General features: G+C 37.8%; 1 protein-coding gene across 2 annotated transcripts; it reads left to right on the forward strand.

Annotated features, from left to right (window-relative positions):
- Window positions 1-10,516: 10,516 nt before the first annotated feature.
- On the forward strand, window positions 10,517-14,231 carry LOC112283455 (putative serine/threonine-protein kinase PBL7). Of its 2 annotated transcripts, XM_024522111.3 has the most exons (5): window positions 10,517-11,221; window positions 11,862-12,058; window positions 12,270-12,459; window positions 12,559-12,950; window positions 13,427-14,231. In XM_024522111.3, exons 1-5 carry the CDS (start codon window positions 11,089-11,091, stop codon window positions 14,051-14,053), a joined length of 1,539 nt encoding a protein of 512 aa, XP_024377879.1. In that variant the 5' UTR covers window positions 10,517-11,088; the 3' UTR covers window positions 14,054-14,231. The 2 variants fall into 2 exon arrangements, with proteins under 2 accessions (XP_024377879.1, XP_073390727.1); XM_073534626.2 differs by having other exon boundaries at window positions 10,520-11,221; window positions 12,270-12,950.
- Window positions 14,232-17,804: the final 3,573 nt, after the last annotated feature.

Below are 17,804 nucleotides of genomic sequence, written 5' to 3' on the forward strand. Positions count from 1 at the left end.
TCTATGATTATTTGACTTTTTATACAAAAAATTAAAATACATGTACTAAGAAATAATAATAAAAATTATCACTAATGTGGTAAAAAAAGACAAAAATATTAGATGTAAAAGATAAAAATATTAGTTGTTATCTTCATATTACTATCATAATAAGATTTATTTAGCATTAAAAAAATCAAGAGTATTTTATTATATTTAATAAATAACTAAAAATAGATAGTATATATTAAATTAGAATTCAAAAGAATGCAAGATTATTATTTAATAGGAGTTGATAGGAGTGAATTGCAAGAGAGATTAGATCATCAATTAATACAATATTTTGAAAAAAAAATGGACGTCCGAGCAAACTAGTAGAACAAGTAGATTGGAGAATAGAAGAAGCACCAACAAAGTGATAATGTTCCTTTAGCTCTTCACAAACAAGAAAGAATTGAGCTAAAACATAAGTTGCAAAACTCATAGATGGAAATAAGATACATTGAAAAGTACTTCAAGATTTTTGATAACTCAGCAATATATGAAATGATATATATTGATAGAGGATTCTTATTGGAGAAGGCATCTTGGCTTGTAGATAAGATAGATTAAGCAATTAATATGGAGAAAAATATAGAAACTGTCTTTAGAGGTGAGGAATATGAATTGACAAACAATGACTTAGCATAGATATTTGATATCAGAATGCTCAAAAGTCTAGAGTTAGAATTGATGGTAGGAGTAATTCTATAGGCAAAAACAAAGAAATGGTGTAGAGTAAAGGATGGGTTTGATGAAATATGAAAGAAGAGCCACATCAACTATGGTACAATGGAAAACAAAAAAATAAAAAATAAAAAATAAAAAATAAGTTTTTGATTAAGTAATTATTATTCAAGATTCGGTATTATTACAAAACTATCCATCAACTTATTGAAGAAATGAAGTCTAAAAGCTACAAACACTTAGCATCAATAAGGATTGTAGTCTAAGAGAAGTGTGGAGAAAGATGATTCTTACTTCCAACACTCTTTACTTATAGGTAGTGGTTTGCTCACCAACGAGGCAACTTCCATCATTTTGATATTACATCCATTTCTACCTCATCGAACAAAATCCTTGGTGCCACTATAATAACTTACTTTAACTCTTTAATGCCTTTTACTGTTAGCAACATACTATGCTTAATCTCTATGTGGTTGTAACTAAGCAAGTACTTGCTGATCTTCAACACTCCCACTTTGCTAATATTCAAAAGGCTTTTAATCCTAATCTCTGAATCAAGTCATGATGTCTATCCTTTACTAATGCCTTTGTAAGTACATCAACAAGCATATTATTTATAGTACAATACTTCATACCTATTATTCCATCTTCAATCTTTTCTCATATGAAATGATATTGAACATCAATGTGTTCTAAGAGTTGTCTTATCCAACATGCCTCCATTGTACAATAACTTATTGCCATGTACTCTGCTTCCACCGTTGATCTTGCAATGGTAGATTGTCTCTTGTAATCCCATGAAATGGCTCCCACTCCAATGAAGAAGACATATCATGTTGTGGATCTTCTATCATTTGCATCTCCAGCCCAATCCGCATCACAATAACTTTGTAAATCAATGTTCTTACCACCAAAGCACAATTTGAAGTCTTTTGTACCTTTTAAGTACTTCAATATCCTCTTTACTGTTTTCTAATGCATTGGTCCAGCCTTAGACATGTGTTGGCTTACAATACTCACCGCATATACAAGATCCACTCTTATCGCCACCATTGCATACATGAATGAGCCTATTGCTGCTTTGTATAGAACACTTTGCATCTCACCTTCAACTTGTGCAAACTCCTCATCCGTGAGCTTCATCAACTTCAAATTTTCCTCCAAGGATGTTTCAATGGGCTTATATTCTTCCATGTTGAATCGTTTCAACACTTCTTCAATGTACTTGATTTGGCTCATTATAATGATCTTCTTACCACGATCTCTTACAAATTCTTCTCCTAAGCAATAGTACAACTCTCCCAAATCACTCATCTCATATTCCTTCTCTAATTTGATCTTCATCCAATCCATCTTTTCCATATTGTTAGCCAAGATGATCAAATCATCAACATAAAGGATTATAATCAGCAAGAACTCTCTAGATTGCATCACATATAATGAATGATCAGCTTCACTCCTCACAAACCCTTCATTGACAAAGAAGGTGTCAATTCGTTGGTACCATGCCCTTAGTGATTGTTTCAATCCATATAAAGATTTCTTCAATTTACACACAAGATGTTCTTTGCCTTATTGTACAAATCCTTGAGGTTGGTCCATGTACATGTCTTCTTACAATTCTCCATTCAAAAAGGCCGTCTTCACATCTATTTGATGTATTTCCAAATCCATTGCTGCCCCAATTGCTACAATGGTCCTAATAGTGGTGAATTTGGCAACGGGTGCATAAGTCTCATTGAAATCAATTTCAGCAACTTGTGAGTATCTTTTCACAACTAATCTTGCCTTGTGCCTCACCACCACACCCATTGCATCTTTTTTAGTTTTAAACACCCACTTACAACCAACTCTAGATCAATTTGTTGGAAGAGGTGCCAATTTCCATGTACCATTGTCTATAAGAGATTGGTACTCTTCTTCCATAGCCTTCTTCCACTTGATTGCATCTTCACACTTCATAGCATCACACAAAGACAGTGGATCAACAAGAAGAGTAACATTTGTATGTTCTTTACTTACTTGAGAGAAGATGTGATCCTTCTATCATTTGCCACGTTGCCTTCTTTCTCTCAAACGATATCTCCTTTTACTTGTAGAAGAACATTCACCTTGTTGCACTACTTGTTCTTTTCCAACTTTTAAACCTTATTGTTCTTCACTCAATGGTTGATACTCTTCATCATTATCATCATCCCAATCTTCAACATCTTCATTTCTTTCTTTGCTAGTCCTATCAATTATAGGAGTCTTCATCTTTTCAACATTCTTTGGCTTTTCATCTTTATTGTCTTCATCTTCTTGTTTCTTTGCTGAATTCAAAGATGTGTCCACAAATACACCATTACTTCTATTTAGACACATTTCTAAGTGCTCATAAGCACTCTTGTGTTCTAAAAACTCAACATCACGATTTTTGATGATCTTCTTGGTTTCCAAGCACATTAGCCTATATGCCTTATTACCTTCTTAATAACTAAGAAACACACACTTTGTACCTTTTGCATCAAGTTTGGACCTCATACAATCTGGTGTTTTTGCATATGCAATGCAACCAAAAGTTATCATATGGAAAATGCAACGTTGTCTCCCACTCCAAGCTTCTTGTGGTGTCATTGATGCAAAAGCACTTGTTGAACACCTATTTCTTGTATACATTGCATTCACCAAAGCTCCTGCCTAAAACTCATAGCCAAGGTTTTAAACATGAAACATGCTCCTTGCCATCTCTACAATGGTTCGATTTGCCCTTTTAACAACACCACTTTGTTGTGGAGTATATGGAGTTGTGGTTTGTCTAACAATTCCTTCATTCTTCAAATAAACATCAAATTACTTAGACATGTACTCACCTCCATTGTCCATATATAGCACCTTGATCTTACATTCACTTTGTTTCTCAACAAGTACTTTAAACTCCTTAAACCTCCAAAAGCATTCACTCTTGGCTTTAAGAATGTTGATCCAAATCTTTCTTGAATAATCATCAATAAAAGTGAGAAAATACCTTGATCCTCCAATACTTGTGTTCTTCATAGGTCCACATACATCTGAATGGACAATCTCTAGCAACTTGGTAGCACATGTTGCTACACTCCTTGGAAATGAGGCCTTTTGTTGTTTGCCTTGTATGCATCCTTCACATGCAAGTTGTTTCGTATTATGGCTTGTATTGCCAAGATTTGAGCGACTTACCATAGTCTTGAGCTCATTCATGCTCTTTACATTCAAATGGCCAAGGCGACGATGCCATATATTCAACTTATCTTGGATTGATGTAAACTCAGCAAATGCAGCTACCTCCACTCCATTCATCTTCTTATAAATGAGGTAGTACAAATTTCCTTCTTTCAAGCCTTTGAAGACCTTATCTCCACTCAATATTCTTACAAAACATCCATTCATGTTAAATTGAACTTTAAAACCTTCCATTACAAGTTTATTCATCGAAAGTAGGTTTTGCTTCATTTTAGGTGCATGAAGGACGTTTTTGAATCTGATCCTATTGGTTTGTCTATTCACAACCACCTCTACCATAATAGAGCCAATTCCAATGGCTTCACATGTACTACTATTCGCCAACACCACCTTTGATGCTGAAATAGCCTCATAAGTGTCAAATGAACACTTATAAGGTGTCATATGCTTGGAACAACTTGAATCTACAATCCATCTTGACATGGCAGCCATAGAGGTCCCATTTGTTGCCGTGAATGCATAATCTTATCTTCCAAACTCATCTTGTACACTATTTGTATTCTCCTTCTTCATCTTTTTGCCTTTGTAGCAATTTCGAGCAAAATGACCTACTTTGCCACAAATGAAGTAAGATTTGACATTATCTTATTGATTTGGATAGTTGCCCTTGCCTTGATGTAAATAGAGTGCTAAATCTTCACTTTGAGGCTCCTTTTCTTTCTTCTTGGTTACTTCATGGACAAGTCTTGCCGTCACATAATCCATTGTAAGCTCTTTTAGCTTGATGGACTCCAATGCCACAATAAAGTAGTTGTAGGATTCGGGAAGGCTCATTAGCAAGGTCATGACAATATCACTTTCTTCTAAAGGCTTGTCAACAATTACTAGTTGGTTTGCAAGAGCCTTTACCTTATTGACATGAGACATGACGTCTTCACCTTCTTCCATCTTGTAAGTAAAGAACTTCCTCCTTATATAGATGATGTTGGATAAGTTTTTGCTCTTATAGATGTTGCAAAGAGTCTTCCATGCTTCCGCTGGTCCTTTGCAAGAGATAATGTGGGAGAAGTTGGCTTCATCAACATTGGTTGCAATCAATCTAAAAGCCTTCTTTTCACAACATTTGAACTCCTTCTTCTCCTTCATATCAGCATCTTTGCTTGGAGCCTCTTCACTTTCATCTACAATATCTCAAAGATCCAAAGATGCCAACAAAAGCTCCATTTTTATCTTCCAATGGTAGAAATTGTCACCTCTAAATTTCTCAATAACTCTCAATCTTTCACCTTCACTTGAAGCCATGTCTTAGGAAGAGTTGTATCAAAAAAAGATTGTAAGAAGAAGTCCTAATGCTCTCAAAAATCAGCAAGAAGTTTTTGCTGCCTTAGAATCACAGAATCCTTCTTTGTGAACAAACTAGTGTTTTAACTCTAAAAAATACTCTCAACTTCATTGCTAAGACTTGTCACAAGTTTGATGACTTATCTAAGTGTCTCAAATCTGATTTTCCACTCTAATATCTCTCTTATGTTCACAAATCACCTCTATACACCATAAGAAGCCTTTTAAGCATAATCAGCAACTTTAGGACATGAAATCGTAAAGTTAGATTACCAAGGATCTATCTCAGCAAAAGTACAATGTAAATTTTGTCTAAAGGTGAAAAACAAGACACTAACATCAAAATGCTCTTAACCACAAGTAAGAACAAACCATGATCTAGATCTAGATCTGAATCTGAAAGTTAGGTTCTTTCAAAGCCTAACATCAACAACAACAACTTGATCTACTCCACACTTATAAAACCACTTCAAGAACTTCAAAAAACACTCAAGCAAATGTGAGTGGATCCATAACCTATTGAAGAAAAGAAGTCTAAAAGCTACAAACACTTAGCATCAGCAAGGATTGTAGTCTAAGAGAAGTATGGAAAAAGATGATTCTTACTTCCAAAACTCTTTACTTATAGGTGGTGGTTTGCTCACCAACGAGGCAACTTCCATCCTTTTGATATTACATCCATTTCTACCTCATCCAACTAAACCCTTGGTGCCACCACAATAACTTACTTTAATTCTTTAATGCCTTTTTACTATTAGCAACATACTATGTTTAATCTCTATGTAGTTGTAACTAAGCAAGTACTTGCTGATCTTCAACACAACTCTCATTTTTTTATATGGTATTCTTATTTACTTTCTATCTTATCCAAATATAAAAATATTAATTATTAAAAGCCATAGTTGTCAAGAAAATTATTGCATATTTGTTATTAATATCTTATGTATTAGAAAGCATGTTAGTCTCATGGTATCAATTAAAAGAAGATGAAAGAAGAAACAAACATCTAAAAACAAAAGAAAAAGCCAACAAAGTTTGATCATTGATATCATTTTTGCCAATTTATAAGCCATTAATAAATAGATCAAAGATTCCAATAAGAGCCTCACCACAAGATGCATAGAGAACAAGGAGTAGTAGAAATAGATTTACATCAAAGAAACCATCACCAATGCCACCAACATAAGGTATTTCAAGGCACATATTGAAAATAATATCACTAAAGAAAAATCAAAGACCTTGGAGTAACGTCAAATAAACACCAATTCAAACAAGGTTTAGACATACTAAGATAATACCACGATCAACATCAAGCAAGTATATTGAAAGGGCACTAGAAAATAGAGATAGTAGAAGAGAAGTTTGAATAGATATAACAAACACAAATAGACCTTTTACAAGTAGAGACTTAATAAGAGTATATGAAGTTATAACATCAAGAGCAGATATAACAAAATTAATAACAAAACTAATTATAAAAACCTTAACAATAGCAATGTAAGCAATAACAATAGCAACATTGATAAATACAATGAATACAACATGAAACAAAGATGTGGCATTACTAGAGACAATACAACATGCCAACTCTATAGAAATATTTTGAAGGTTCTAAAATTTTTTGTAGTCATCCACTATTGAAATCTACAAGAGAGAAGTTGGACCAAAATTTTTTGGAGATGAAATTTAGAGAGAAGTTAAAGAAAAAAGAAAAAAGAGAGAAGAGAATGAAAAAGAAGTATACAAAGTGGTGGATATTATGTCGAGATCCAACTCAAAGAAAGACTTAGATATCTTGCTAGTACAAATAGAGAAGCTGAGTGTGAGTCTTAAAAAGAGTAATATTAAGATTGAGACAATCTTCTTTGAATAAAAATCCTTGATTGAGGAAGAATAAGATGAATACATCTACTTGCCACTAATAGAAGACAAACCTTATATAGATCTTATTGCTATTTAAATGGACCAAGATATAATGGCTTTTGTCTCAAGGTCCTACCTAGATAAGATCAATAAGTCAATATAGCTCCATGAGTTAAAATTAGCTAAAGAATTATTTGGATAGTGACATCAATTTAAAATGATATTAGAAAGAAATAAGATACTATAAAAAGAACTCAAGAAAAAAAAACAAGAGAAAAGAGGAAGAAAATTTTAAAAATAAAGAAAAAAATATAACAAGATATAACAAATTATTGAAGCTTATTAGGAAGATTTAACAACATACATAGAAAAGATTAAATTAAAAGGTAGCAAAGAAATGATAGCCACAAAAATGCTTAGTTAATTACAATCAAGACTTTTGTCATCTTAGGTACTAATGAGAACAACATAAAAAGAACATACCAAAAGATTTTAAAATAATATAGCACATTATAAATAGAAGGTCAAAGAAAGCTTCATAGACTTGGCTTTGCTTTTATATATGTTTATAGATGATTAGTATGTTGAAAATTAGACCAACAAGTTGGCTACTTGTGGTAGAAATCAGACATGTGGCACATATATAGAATGCTAGTTTTGCAAATTAAACACATGTCCTATAAGTTGGATAGATGTTGGAGGTTCCATAGAATGTTGTTACATAGCTCTTAGTTAAATAATATATATAGAAGTAAGAGTAAAGCCTTCTTCACTCTTCTCAACTTCTTTTTTTAAGTTCTAATCTAGTTTCAAGGATTTTTAGTTTCTTTGTCTTTAGCAATATCTATTCTAATTTCTTCTTGAATATCCATTATTTTTTATCATCTTATTTTTAAAAATATTTTATTTATTTATTTACATTCTTTAAGTTCTTATATTAGATAATATTCGATAAGATGGTATTGTGACAACTTTTTCCAATCTCAATTTGATATAAAAAAATAAATACAAGTATAATTGTTTCATAGCCTACAGCATTCAAAATAAGTAGTCAATACTTCATTAATAGCAGTAACACCATAAGGATGAAGATTAGATTGACACCAAAGAATATTCTTATCTCAAATTATGAAGAGTAAGTTGTGCTTAAAGTTAATATAAGTTTATTAGCAATGTTTGATAAGGAAGGAGGTACTATCCATGTCTTCCTAGGACAATATAAGGATCAAAATTGTGACAGTAAGAATCTACGATTTTGATTTTGATTTTTGGTGATTTGGTATTGATGATTACTAGAATTGATTTTGTTTTTTTGAATTTTTGTATGAATTTTCAAAAAATACCAAAGTCCATGTTTAATACATTGTATAAAATAATTCTTATCAAGATATAGTATGGAGTGATGACTATAAATCTAAGCACAAAGTACTAAAAGACTAAATTATTTGCTTTTAGAAAGTTCTAGATTTTTAATAGCTATTGAGAATACATATGTACACAATAAGTCACCAAATCACCAAAAATCAAGATACAAAAATATTCATTCATATTAATCAATTGTAAAACTCTAAATGAATTTATGCCATCTTTTAAAGTTTTCTATTTATTCATGCATTTATAGTTATTTTGAGGTATATCCTTTCCTATATATGCTTGTGAACCTTACAATTCTTTTCAACTTCTATTGTAAAGTAAGATGGTTGTGTTTGAATGTATAATCTTCATTCTTTTTGTATGTACGTATGCATAGATCACCTTATGTGTTTCTGGAATTTTCTTTATTGATTATTTAGTGCCAAAAGTTTCTGAAAGAACTTCCTTCACTGCACACAGAAGTTTACTTTTTGAAATAATTAAGTTCATCTATTGGTCTATATAATTTGAACAAATATTGCAAACAATTATGCCTAACTTGTAATTTGGAATCTTTAGAAAAATTATTCTAAATCTATTGTTTAAATCCTCATTATATAAATATAAATATAAATATGCATATATATATATATATATATATCATATCTCAAATGTTATTCAAAAATTTGTAAAAAGCTTATAGAATGTATTTTTATTTCCAGTAATAAATAAATATAAATATATATATAAATCAATTCAACATGTATGAGTAATTTTTGTTAAGCATACAGTTAAAGTCTTTTCTTTTCTACAATGATCATAATGGTCAAATTCAAAACCAATGTACATGTTTCATAGTATGTAATGACATTATACTGTAGTAATAATTGACTACAAAAATTATCACCAGATTTATTAAGTTCCAAAATTAACTACATGTTTCAAAATTCAAAAAAGCTATAGCAATGTATGTAAAAATCAATAGCTTTCCTTCAAAGATCAAATATCTATAATAGAAACTTCCATGATAGCATCATATATTCTTTTACGCACAAGCAAGGTCATGATTAACACAGCAGTAGCCTTCAATATGTTTCCATAGTCTCATGCATAAATAAATAAATAAATCTTTATTTATTTTGAACTGTATATAAACAAACTACAAAATCCTCACTCATACAAGCACTCATTAAAAAGTAAAGACTATTTCATAATTAGTACCATACAACACAAGCACCCCAATCCTCATTACTTAATGACACCAGAAGGTTTTGCTGCCATGAACGAAGCTTCACGAGTAAAGACCCCCCCCTCAATAATGTCGGGTGGAATGGATGAATTGATGAATGGATGAGACCATGGATGGATGGATGTGGGTGTGACGAAGGGGCAGCCCTCCCTCTTCCCCAACAAAGAAGCGGAAGACATGTGCCATTATGCCAGTCAAGCAAGCAAGCAAGCAAGCAAGCAAGCCCTACTGTGACAGGGTGGCCAGGTGTGTACACACACTCACTACTACTCACTACTTACTACTACATACTACTAGTACTCACTACATACTACTGACCACTACTACATATCCATCCACAGCCAGCAGCATCATCATCCCTTGCCCTGCCGTCACCCGATCACGCACACTCCCGCGCCACCTCTCTCTCGCTCTCTCTCCCTCTCTCTGCTGGCCCTGGCCTAGTCACAAGCTGGAGCTTCACCGCGTGAAACACACACACCCACATCCACTTGCTTGCTTGCACACAGCAACAGTAGGATGATGTGTTAGAAAGGGACAAGGCAAGAGGGCTGTGCACGCACACTGAGAAGGAGAGCGAGAGAGAGAGAGAGAGAGAGAGAGAGAGAGACAGATTGGAGTTGCTGTGCTACTTTGTAAGTTTTTTGTTTTGTTTTTTTTTTTTTTTTTTTTTTTTTCTCTCTCTCTCTCAGTTTCAGCACGGCTAAGCACGCAGGCACTGTGGGAGGACCCCACTCTCCTATGAATTTCATTGGTACCGCTCGTACCAGAGTAGCGGCAGTGTTGGTGTAGTGGGTCTGGTCGTTCGGTTGCAGCGGCATTAGTCTCGATTATTGCGTGTGCGCGTGGATGTAGAGTTGGGAGATAGGATCGGGTTTTGTGAGATCGGGGGAGAGGTGGGTGATACTGGTGGGGAGTGGAGGTGGCGATCAAATCGTGGGCTGTGTGGGTGTGTCACGGGCGGGAGCGGGAACCACTTCTTCGATGTTCGCGTGTCGTAGGGCATCGGTGATTTGAGTTTGGTCGTGGGGAGGGAGCGAATGAGGAAGAGGCGGAGGGCAGCTGGATCTGGCCATGGTTTTTGGGAATTATAGTAGGAGCCGAGGATTGCTCTGACTGAAATAGCTGCGACGGCACAGCAATTGCCGGTGAGGTGGAGGGCGAGGTCGAAGTAGGCGTGGAGGAGGAGGAGGAGGAGGAGCACACTTGAGGTGCGGGTGCAGGAGAGGCATGTGAGGAGGAGGCGGGCCACAGTCTCTGGGGCAAGTGGCGTAGGCATCCAGATGCGGCAGGCGCCCACGCGGGTGACAGAGTAGGGCCAGGGCCGTGCGGTAGCGAGACGCTGTGATTAGTCTTCGAGACATAGGACGTGTATAGAGATGGGCTGTTTTCCATGCTTGGATTCTAAACCAAAGGAGGGGAAGTCGCTGAAAAAGGAAGACAACAACAGCAGCCGTAATGGGCAATCGCCTGCTGATAACCCCGTCGCGCAAATCCCCAAGCTTTCCTCCGGTACGTGTGTGTGCATTTGGAATGTGAGTGGTAAGAGTTTGGTTGTAAAGTCGGTAAGATGATTGCTTAGTCGGTATGTCGCATGTTGGTCCGGTGAAGCACGACCCCAGTGATTAAGGTCAGGGTTATGGCGGATCAAGGGACGGTTGGATAGGGACTGATGGACTGCGGCATTGAGGGGGGTGGCGCTAGTAATCGTCACTGCAAAGTTCGGATGCAGCTGCGTGTGGAGGCCCCGGTGGGCACACTAGAGTGGCGGAGGGCCTTAAGTGATGGGAGTGAATGGTGAGGGGTTTGAGAGCGAATGCGGGGCCTGGGGGAATGAAAGTTTGAGCTTTCGAGGCGGGTGAGGAGCAGGAAAGGCAAGTGTACATCTGGCTAGGGCGACGGAATGGGTGGAGAGGGAGAGTGGGGAGGCAATACCGTAGGGCTTGCCAGCTCCCTTGCGAGCTGCGAGGCAGGGAAGGAAAGGAGCGGTAGTTCAATGTGCGTGTTCGTGTTTGGTAAGCTGATGGGTCTGCGGATGAGGAGGAGATGGTCTAATTCCGGTTGCGTGCGTGCGTGGGGTATTGCAATTAAGCTACTGTTGGGCGTAATGCTGATTCATTTTAGGTTATTGTGGCGTCGCTGAAAATTCCAGGTAATTCGAAGAGGGGCGTCACGAAGGAGTCAGTAGACAAGAAGGAGCCGGTGCGCGAGGGGAACACACACATCAACGCGCAGACTTTCACGTTTCGGGAGCTAGTTGCGGCAACGAAGAATTTCAGAGCAGATTGTCTGCTGGGCGAGGGGGGCTTCGGTCGCGTGTACAAGGGACGGCTGGAGAGTACGGGGCAGGCAAGTGAGGGGAAGTGGTTTTGTGATTGGAGTGGAATGGGATGCAATTGATTGGGAGGGAATGGTGGGCGAGATAAGCGGGCGTGATGGTTTTGGAGGTGCAATATCTAGTGAGACGGAACGGGTATGAGGTGGGGAATTCGTATGCAGGTAGCAAAGCTAAAGAGATGCGGAGGATTTTGGCTGAGGGGGTCGGAGTTGGTGGGTGCAGGTGGTGGCCGTAAAGCAGCTGGATCGGAGCGGGCTGCAAGGAAACCGAGAGTTTCTGGTAGAAGTGTTGATGCTGAGTCTATTGCATCATACGAATCTTGTAAATCTGATTGGTTACTGCGCCGAGGGCGATCAGCGGCTGCTGGTGTACGAGTTCATGCCGTTGGGGTGCTTGGAAGACCATCTGCATGGTAAGTGCAACGGAGTGGATTGTGGGATTGTGATAGGGGTTGGCAGGTTCTTGAATTGGTTGTTGATGCGGTTTGCTGGGACGATTGTGGGTTTTGCAGATCTGCCTCAGGACAAGGAATGTCTGGACTGGAATACTCGGATGAAGATCGCGGCTGGAGCAGCTCGGGGTCTGGAATACCTACACGACAAGGCCCAACCATCTGTAATTTATCGGGACTTTAAGAGTTCGAACATATTGCTGGACGAGAAGTTCCACCCGAAGCTGTCGGACTTCGGGCTGGCGAAGCTAGGTCCTGTGGGGGACAAGACGCATGTGTCGACACGGGTGATGGGAACCTACGGGTATTGCGCTCCGGAGTACGCGATGACGGGGCAGCTGACGTTGAAGTCGGACGTGTACAGTTTTGGCGTGGTGCTGCTGGAGCTGATCACGGGGCGGAAAGCGATTGACAATGCCCGGGCGGTCGGGGAGCAAAACCTGGTGGCATGGGTAAGTGGGCTGCGGTGGATGAGTGGGAGGCTGATTGGAGCGTGGTACTAGTTTCCCTGTGTGTGTGTGCGTGTGATGTGGGTGAATTAGGAGGTTTTGTGAGGCGTAGAGCTTGGGGTGGGTTTTGAGTATTTGCATGGAGGCACTGCGGATGTGGGGTGGAGATAATGGCAATGCTATGATTGTTTTGCGTACACGTAATTGTGGGTGTGATTGAAGGTGTGGGATGAGTAGAGTGTAGGGGCTTTTGAGATGGTGTGCTAAGTTGAGTAGTGATAGTGTGAAGAGGTAGTGATGAAGAATGTGGTCTTGGTGATACGGGTGTCGGCGTGGATGCGGTTTGAGTGGGCACGTGAAGTAGAGTTAGGGTTGTGTGGGGGTTGGCATGATCCAAGAGTGATCGGGGAGTTGTCGATCGCCGTGTGCTAGAGTTGGAAACGTGACGCTTGGCTGGTTTGGGATGGGTGGTGGTGCAGGCCCGGCCTTTGTTCAAGGACAGGAGGAAGTTTCCCTTTATGGCGGATCCATTGTTGCAGGGGCGATATCCAATGCGAGGGTTATACCAAGCCTTGGCGGTGGCTGCAATGTGCTTGCAAGAGCAAGCGGCAACGCGGCCTTTGATAGGGGATGTAGTGACGGCATTGAGCTATTTAGCTTCGCAAACTTACGATCCGGGGGTTCAACCACAAGGATCGTCACGGTTTGCACCAGCAACACCATCCGGAGAGAAGCGGGAGAAGGAGAAGAAAGTCCCACTGGGTCCAAATGGAGCTGAGGAGCGGATGGTGAAGGAGCAGAAGGTGGGTAAGGTAGCAATGCAGTCACCAGACTTGCGGGTGAAGAGGGGAGGGGCTCGAGCTCGGGTGGCAAACGGGGTGTTGGAGGAATCACAAGGGTCAGAATTAGGGAAGATGCGAGAATCAGAGGAGTCCGTGAGGCGCGAGGAGGGAGGGCGAGACAGTCCTAGAGCTGTGAGGAGGACAGGAACAGCAAGAGATGGGGTGAAGCCACATATTCCTACGCGTGAACGTGAACGGGCAGTGGCAGAAGCTCGGGTCTGGGGGGAGAACTGGCGAGAGAAGCAAAGAGGACCAACAACTTAAACAGCGAGCGAGCGAGAGCGAGAGAGACAGAGATCGGTAGGTATAAGCAGGTGTTAGGATTGGAGGCCACTGGTGGGGGGTAGATGTGAGACAATACTGGTATTTAAATTGGATTATCAAGTGTGTCACTGTTTGTATGTAAATTTGGTCCTTCTTCGGGAGGAATTGGCATGGTTGAGTATGGTGTATCAACAAACATTTAGAGTTGCAAGTGGAGAAAATAAAAATAAAAATAAAAATAAAAACAAACAAAACAAAACAAAACAATATTAAAGAAAAATAAAGAAAAAAGAAAAAAAAGGAAATAAATTGCTAAACTTCTCTCTGAAGAGATGGTGATGATGTTGCACTGATGGGGTTGATGGTGGATGTTGGGTCATTGTGGTGACTATTATTTGGGCAGAGGAACGTTGTGGTGATTGAGATGGTGTGACGTTGATCCCATGTCATGCTGATAAGTGTATGTTTTGTTACCTTGTTGTTGGTATTGGCTTTGCCTTCTGCTGATTGTACAAGCATGTATATATATATATATGAATGTGTGTATTATTAATACATATGACACAACGTTATCCTTGTAAGCTTGTCCCAGGTAAGCAGCAAAGAGGATGTAGTGTGAATTGGGAGTAGCGACTATGTTTATGGTGTAGATGGGAATTATCGCAAGCACGGGCGGAGGGATCAATAATACAGAAGGAGAGAGCAATATTAAGGGGGTTGCAACAATGAGTTGGCAGCTTTACTTAAGAAGTAAGAATCCTCAACAAACATGAGGAATTTGATGAGAATAAGGATCAAGTAAGAGCAGGCTCATTGTCTTCGTTAATTATAAAGACGCCTGAATGGTTACATATCCCTTAACTAAGATTGGATTGATTGCTACATGGACGGTAATAAATTTACATAATATGGATAGGGAGGAAGAGAGTGGATGAGGAGTAGGTTTTGAGTTTCATTGTGGATGGAATCATTTAATGAAGTTTTAATCTGCAATCTGATGATTGACAAGTTTTTAAACAAATAAGTGAGACAGTGTTGGTAGGACTTTTAACTGTAAGCACCTCATATTTCACATATAGTTATCCAAAGAATGCAGTTGCTAATCTTTTGTAGTCCTTGCATGTTGAAATTCTGAAGAATACATCAATTTTTTTGGATGGAATTTGTTTCAATAAACACTTATGGATTAATGGCCATTGTAAATCTCATGAACTTTTTGGGAAATGACTTCAGCAAGGATGATTTCAACAAGGTACATGATGCAAAGTTGAGAACTATTGAAGAATAACTTTAAACCATCCAACACATTCATGTTAACACTTTCAAGGAAGCAGAGTAACCTCACTAGTCTACTTAGATATTTTGCCCCAAGTTAGCGAACTTATTTTGCAAGCACCTTGCTCTCAACTTACCAGATCCGCCATACAAATCCCATACAACCCACACCACCCATACAGATTGCGCCATCCTGATGGCTACTTACGCAATGTTCAAATGTATAAATCCAAAATGCACTGCACGAAGATTATCGTCAGTCCACGAGCAAAGAATGAGCCAACGATCATAGCCGGCAATCCTACATTTACCAGCCCCCTTATTTGCCATTAAAATCTTTCAGATATGCCGAGGAATGAGCAAACCTCGATACTGGGCTGCTCTCCGATCAAGTAATGGAAGGCATGCCAGACAAAATCAATTTTTGTCATGCTGGTAATGAACCCCAGAAATAAATTTGTCATAAGTTGGAGAACATTATTTATTTATTTTTCACTTCGTGGTTTTAATTGTTATAGCTGAGGGGTCTCATGCGCATCCTCAACCTCTTATTTCTTCCTTTCTTAGGACTTTGATATTAGAGAACAAAAATTTCTAGTTTCCTCAATCAGCTCTATTTCAGTGCAGTAGGGAGACAAACGTGACTCCGACGCACTCTCTGCCATGATTTTGCATGGTCAAAGTATCTGAATATAGATTTCCTCACATTGGTGTCTTGAGCAATCAAATATTAACACAGTGGGAGGATGAATTCGAGATGTATATCATGTTGGAAGTATGCTGAAAGCATAGGTACTCAGCAGCAGTCAACTCGGAGAAAAGTGGTACCCGCTTCAGCTCTTTGAAAATCCACAAATAAACCTATAGTCAACAGACTTAAGTTTATACAAAGTTTCAGCAACACAAGGCATCGATAGTATGATTCATACACAAAAGTTTGTACTTTAAATAATCATCTAGATGTTTCATGACAGAAAAATTCTTCTTCTGCGTATTGAAAGCAAGGCACATTAAACTGTTCTCAAATCGAGTTTCTTCACTGTGAGAGCATGTGTCCGAACAATCCAACGCGAGATTGAAATCTCAAAGAACTTGCACGCAGTTGGCAGACTAAACCCTTCATACAAAAAAATTCCACACGACATGCAGTGGGTAGAATCTTGAATCATCCATTGTAAGTCAAGACCCTGCGGCTATCAAAGAGAAATCCTAGCCTGAATCCTAGAGCCCCGAGCCTCAACCACATTTTTATCTACGTTCTCAAATTGCACCACGACACAAAATTGCGCACTGAGACTGCCGAAGAAAGAGAAAGAACCCAAATTTCCAAAGAACATGGATGATACGAGCTGGACAGATTCAGATTTCAAACCCTAAGTACACACACTGTGTGTTTTGGCTAAAATGGGAATAATATTAACATCTTGTATGTAATATAACTTTTATAGATATGTTTAAAACCTTTAATTCTACTCTAAATTGAAAACATATTAGTCTTAACTTTATTAACTTATTAGGTTCCAATCATTGGTCAAAGTGAGGTTGTTGATAGAGTAAGAGATTGCTTATTGATTCTAGGTTCCAATCATTGGTCAAAGTGAGGTTGTTGATAGAGTAAGAGACTGCTTATTGATTCTAAGGCTTATACTAGAGAGAATTTGAAAACTTCAATACTAATAGTGGATTCAATAAATTTTGAGTTGCCTCAAATTCATATTTCTTGTAATAAATTGGCGCACCATTGGTATTGTTTCAATAAAGATAGAATTTTTCCTTAAAACCCTCTATTTTGTTTAGAGACTATTGTAAGCATATTGATGATAATTATTTCTTAAAATCCTCTATTATGAGTAGAGACTATTGTAAACATATTGATGACAATTATTTCTAACGAAAATTATCACACATACTCCTAAAATATGTTGAAATATTAAGAATATCCTTGTATTCTTAATAATAGCAAATATATCCTTTACTTTTATGAAAATTACAAATTTGTCCTTAAGCTTGTCATATTACATATAAGATGTTAATTGGAGAGATTAGAACTTAAAGTGCACAAATAGAAATGGTGCAAGGATATATTGATTAATATTTTGTCAATAAAATTATAGTAGTAAGCAACTAATATATGGTTTTTGACATATGTCTAACAATAGTTTAGATGCATATTGGCATAAGTTTATTCAATGTAGATTATTTATACAAGTAAGGACTACTAATGAAGTAATTCTTATAAAAAACTGCAAAGACATTGTATCTTTGGAGAGGTTGGAAGACATTGTAGAATATTTGTTTTAAGAATGGGCTCAAGTTTGTCAAAGAGTGTGAGTGATTTTAGTTTAAATTTTAAAAAAGTTGAAGTTGATTGATTAATACAATATGGAGATCTTTATAAAGAAATTCTTTCAAATCAAGTGAGGCTAATCTTTTTATGCAAGCAATTAGAAGATGTATGTCTATTGACCAACTACAA

The sequence above is a fragment of the Physcomitrium patens genome, chromosome 6, assembly GCF_059467195.1.
Source record: "Physcomitrium patens ecotype Gransden chromosome 6, ASM5946719v1, whole genome shotgun sequence".
Taxonomy (NCBI): Eukaryota; Viridiplantae; Streptophyta; class Bryopsida; order Funariales; family Funariaceae; genus Physcomitrium; species Physcomitrium patens.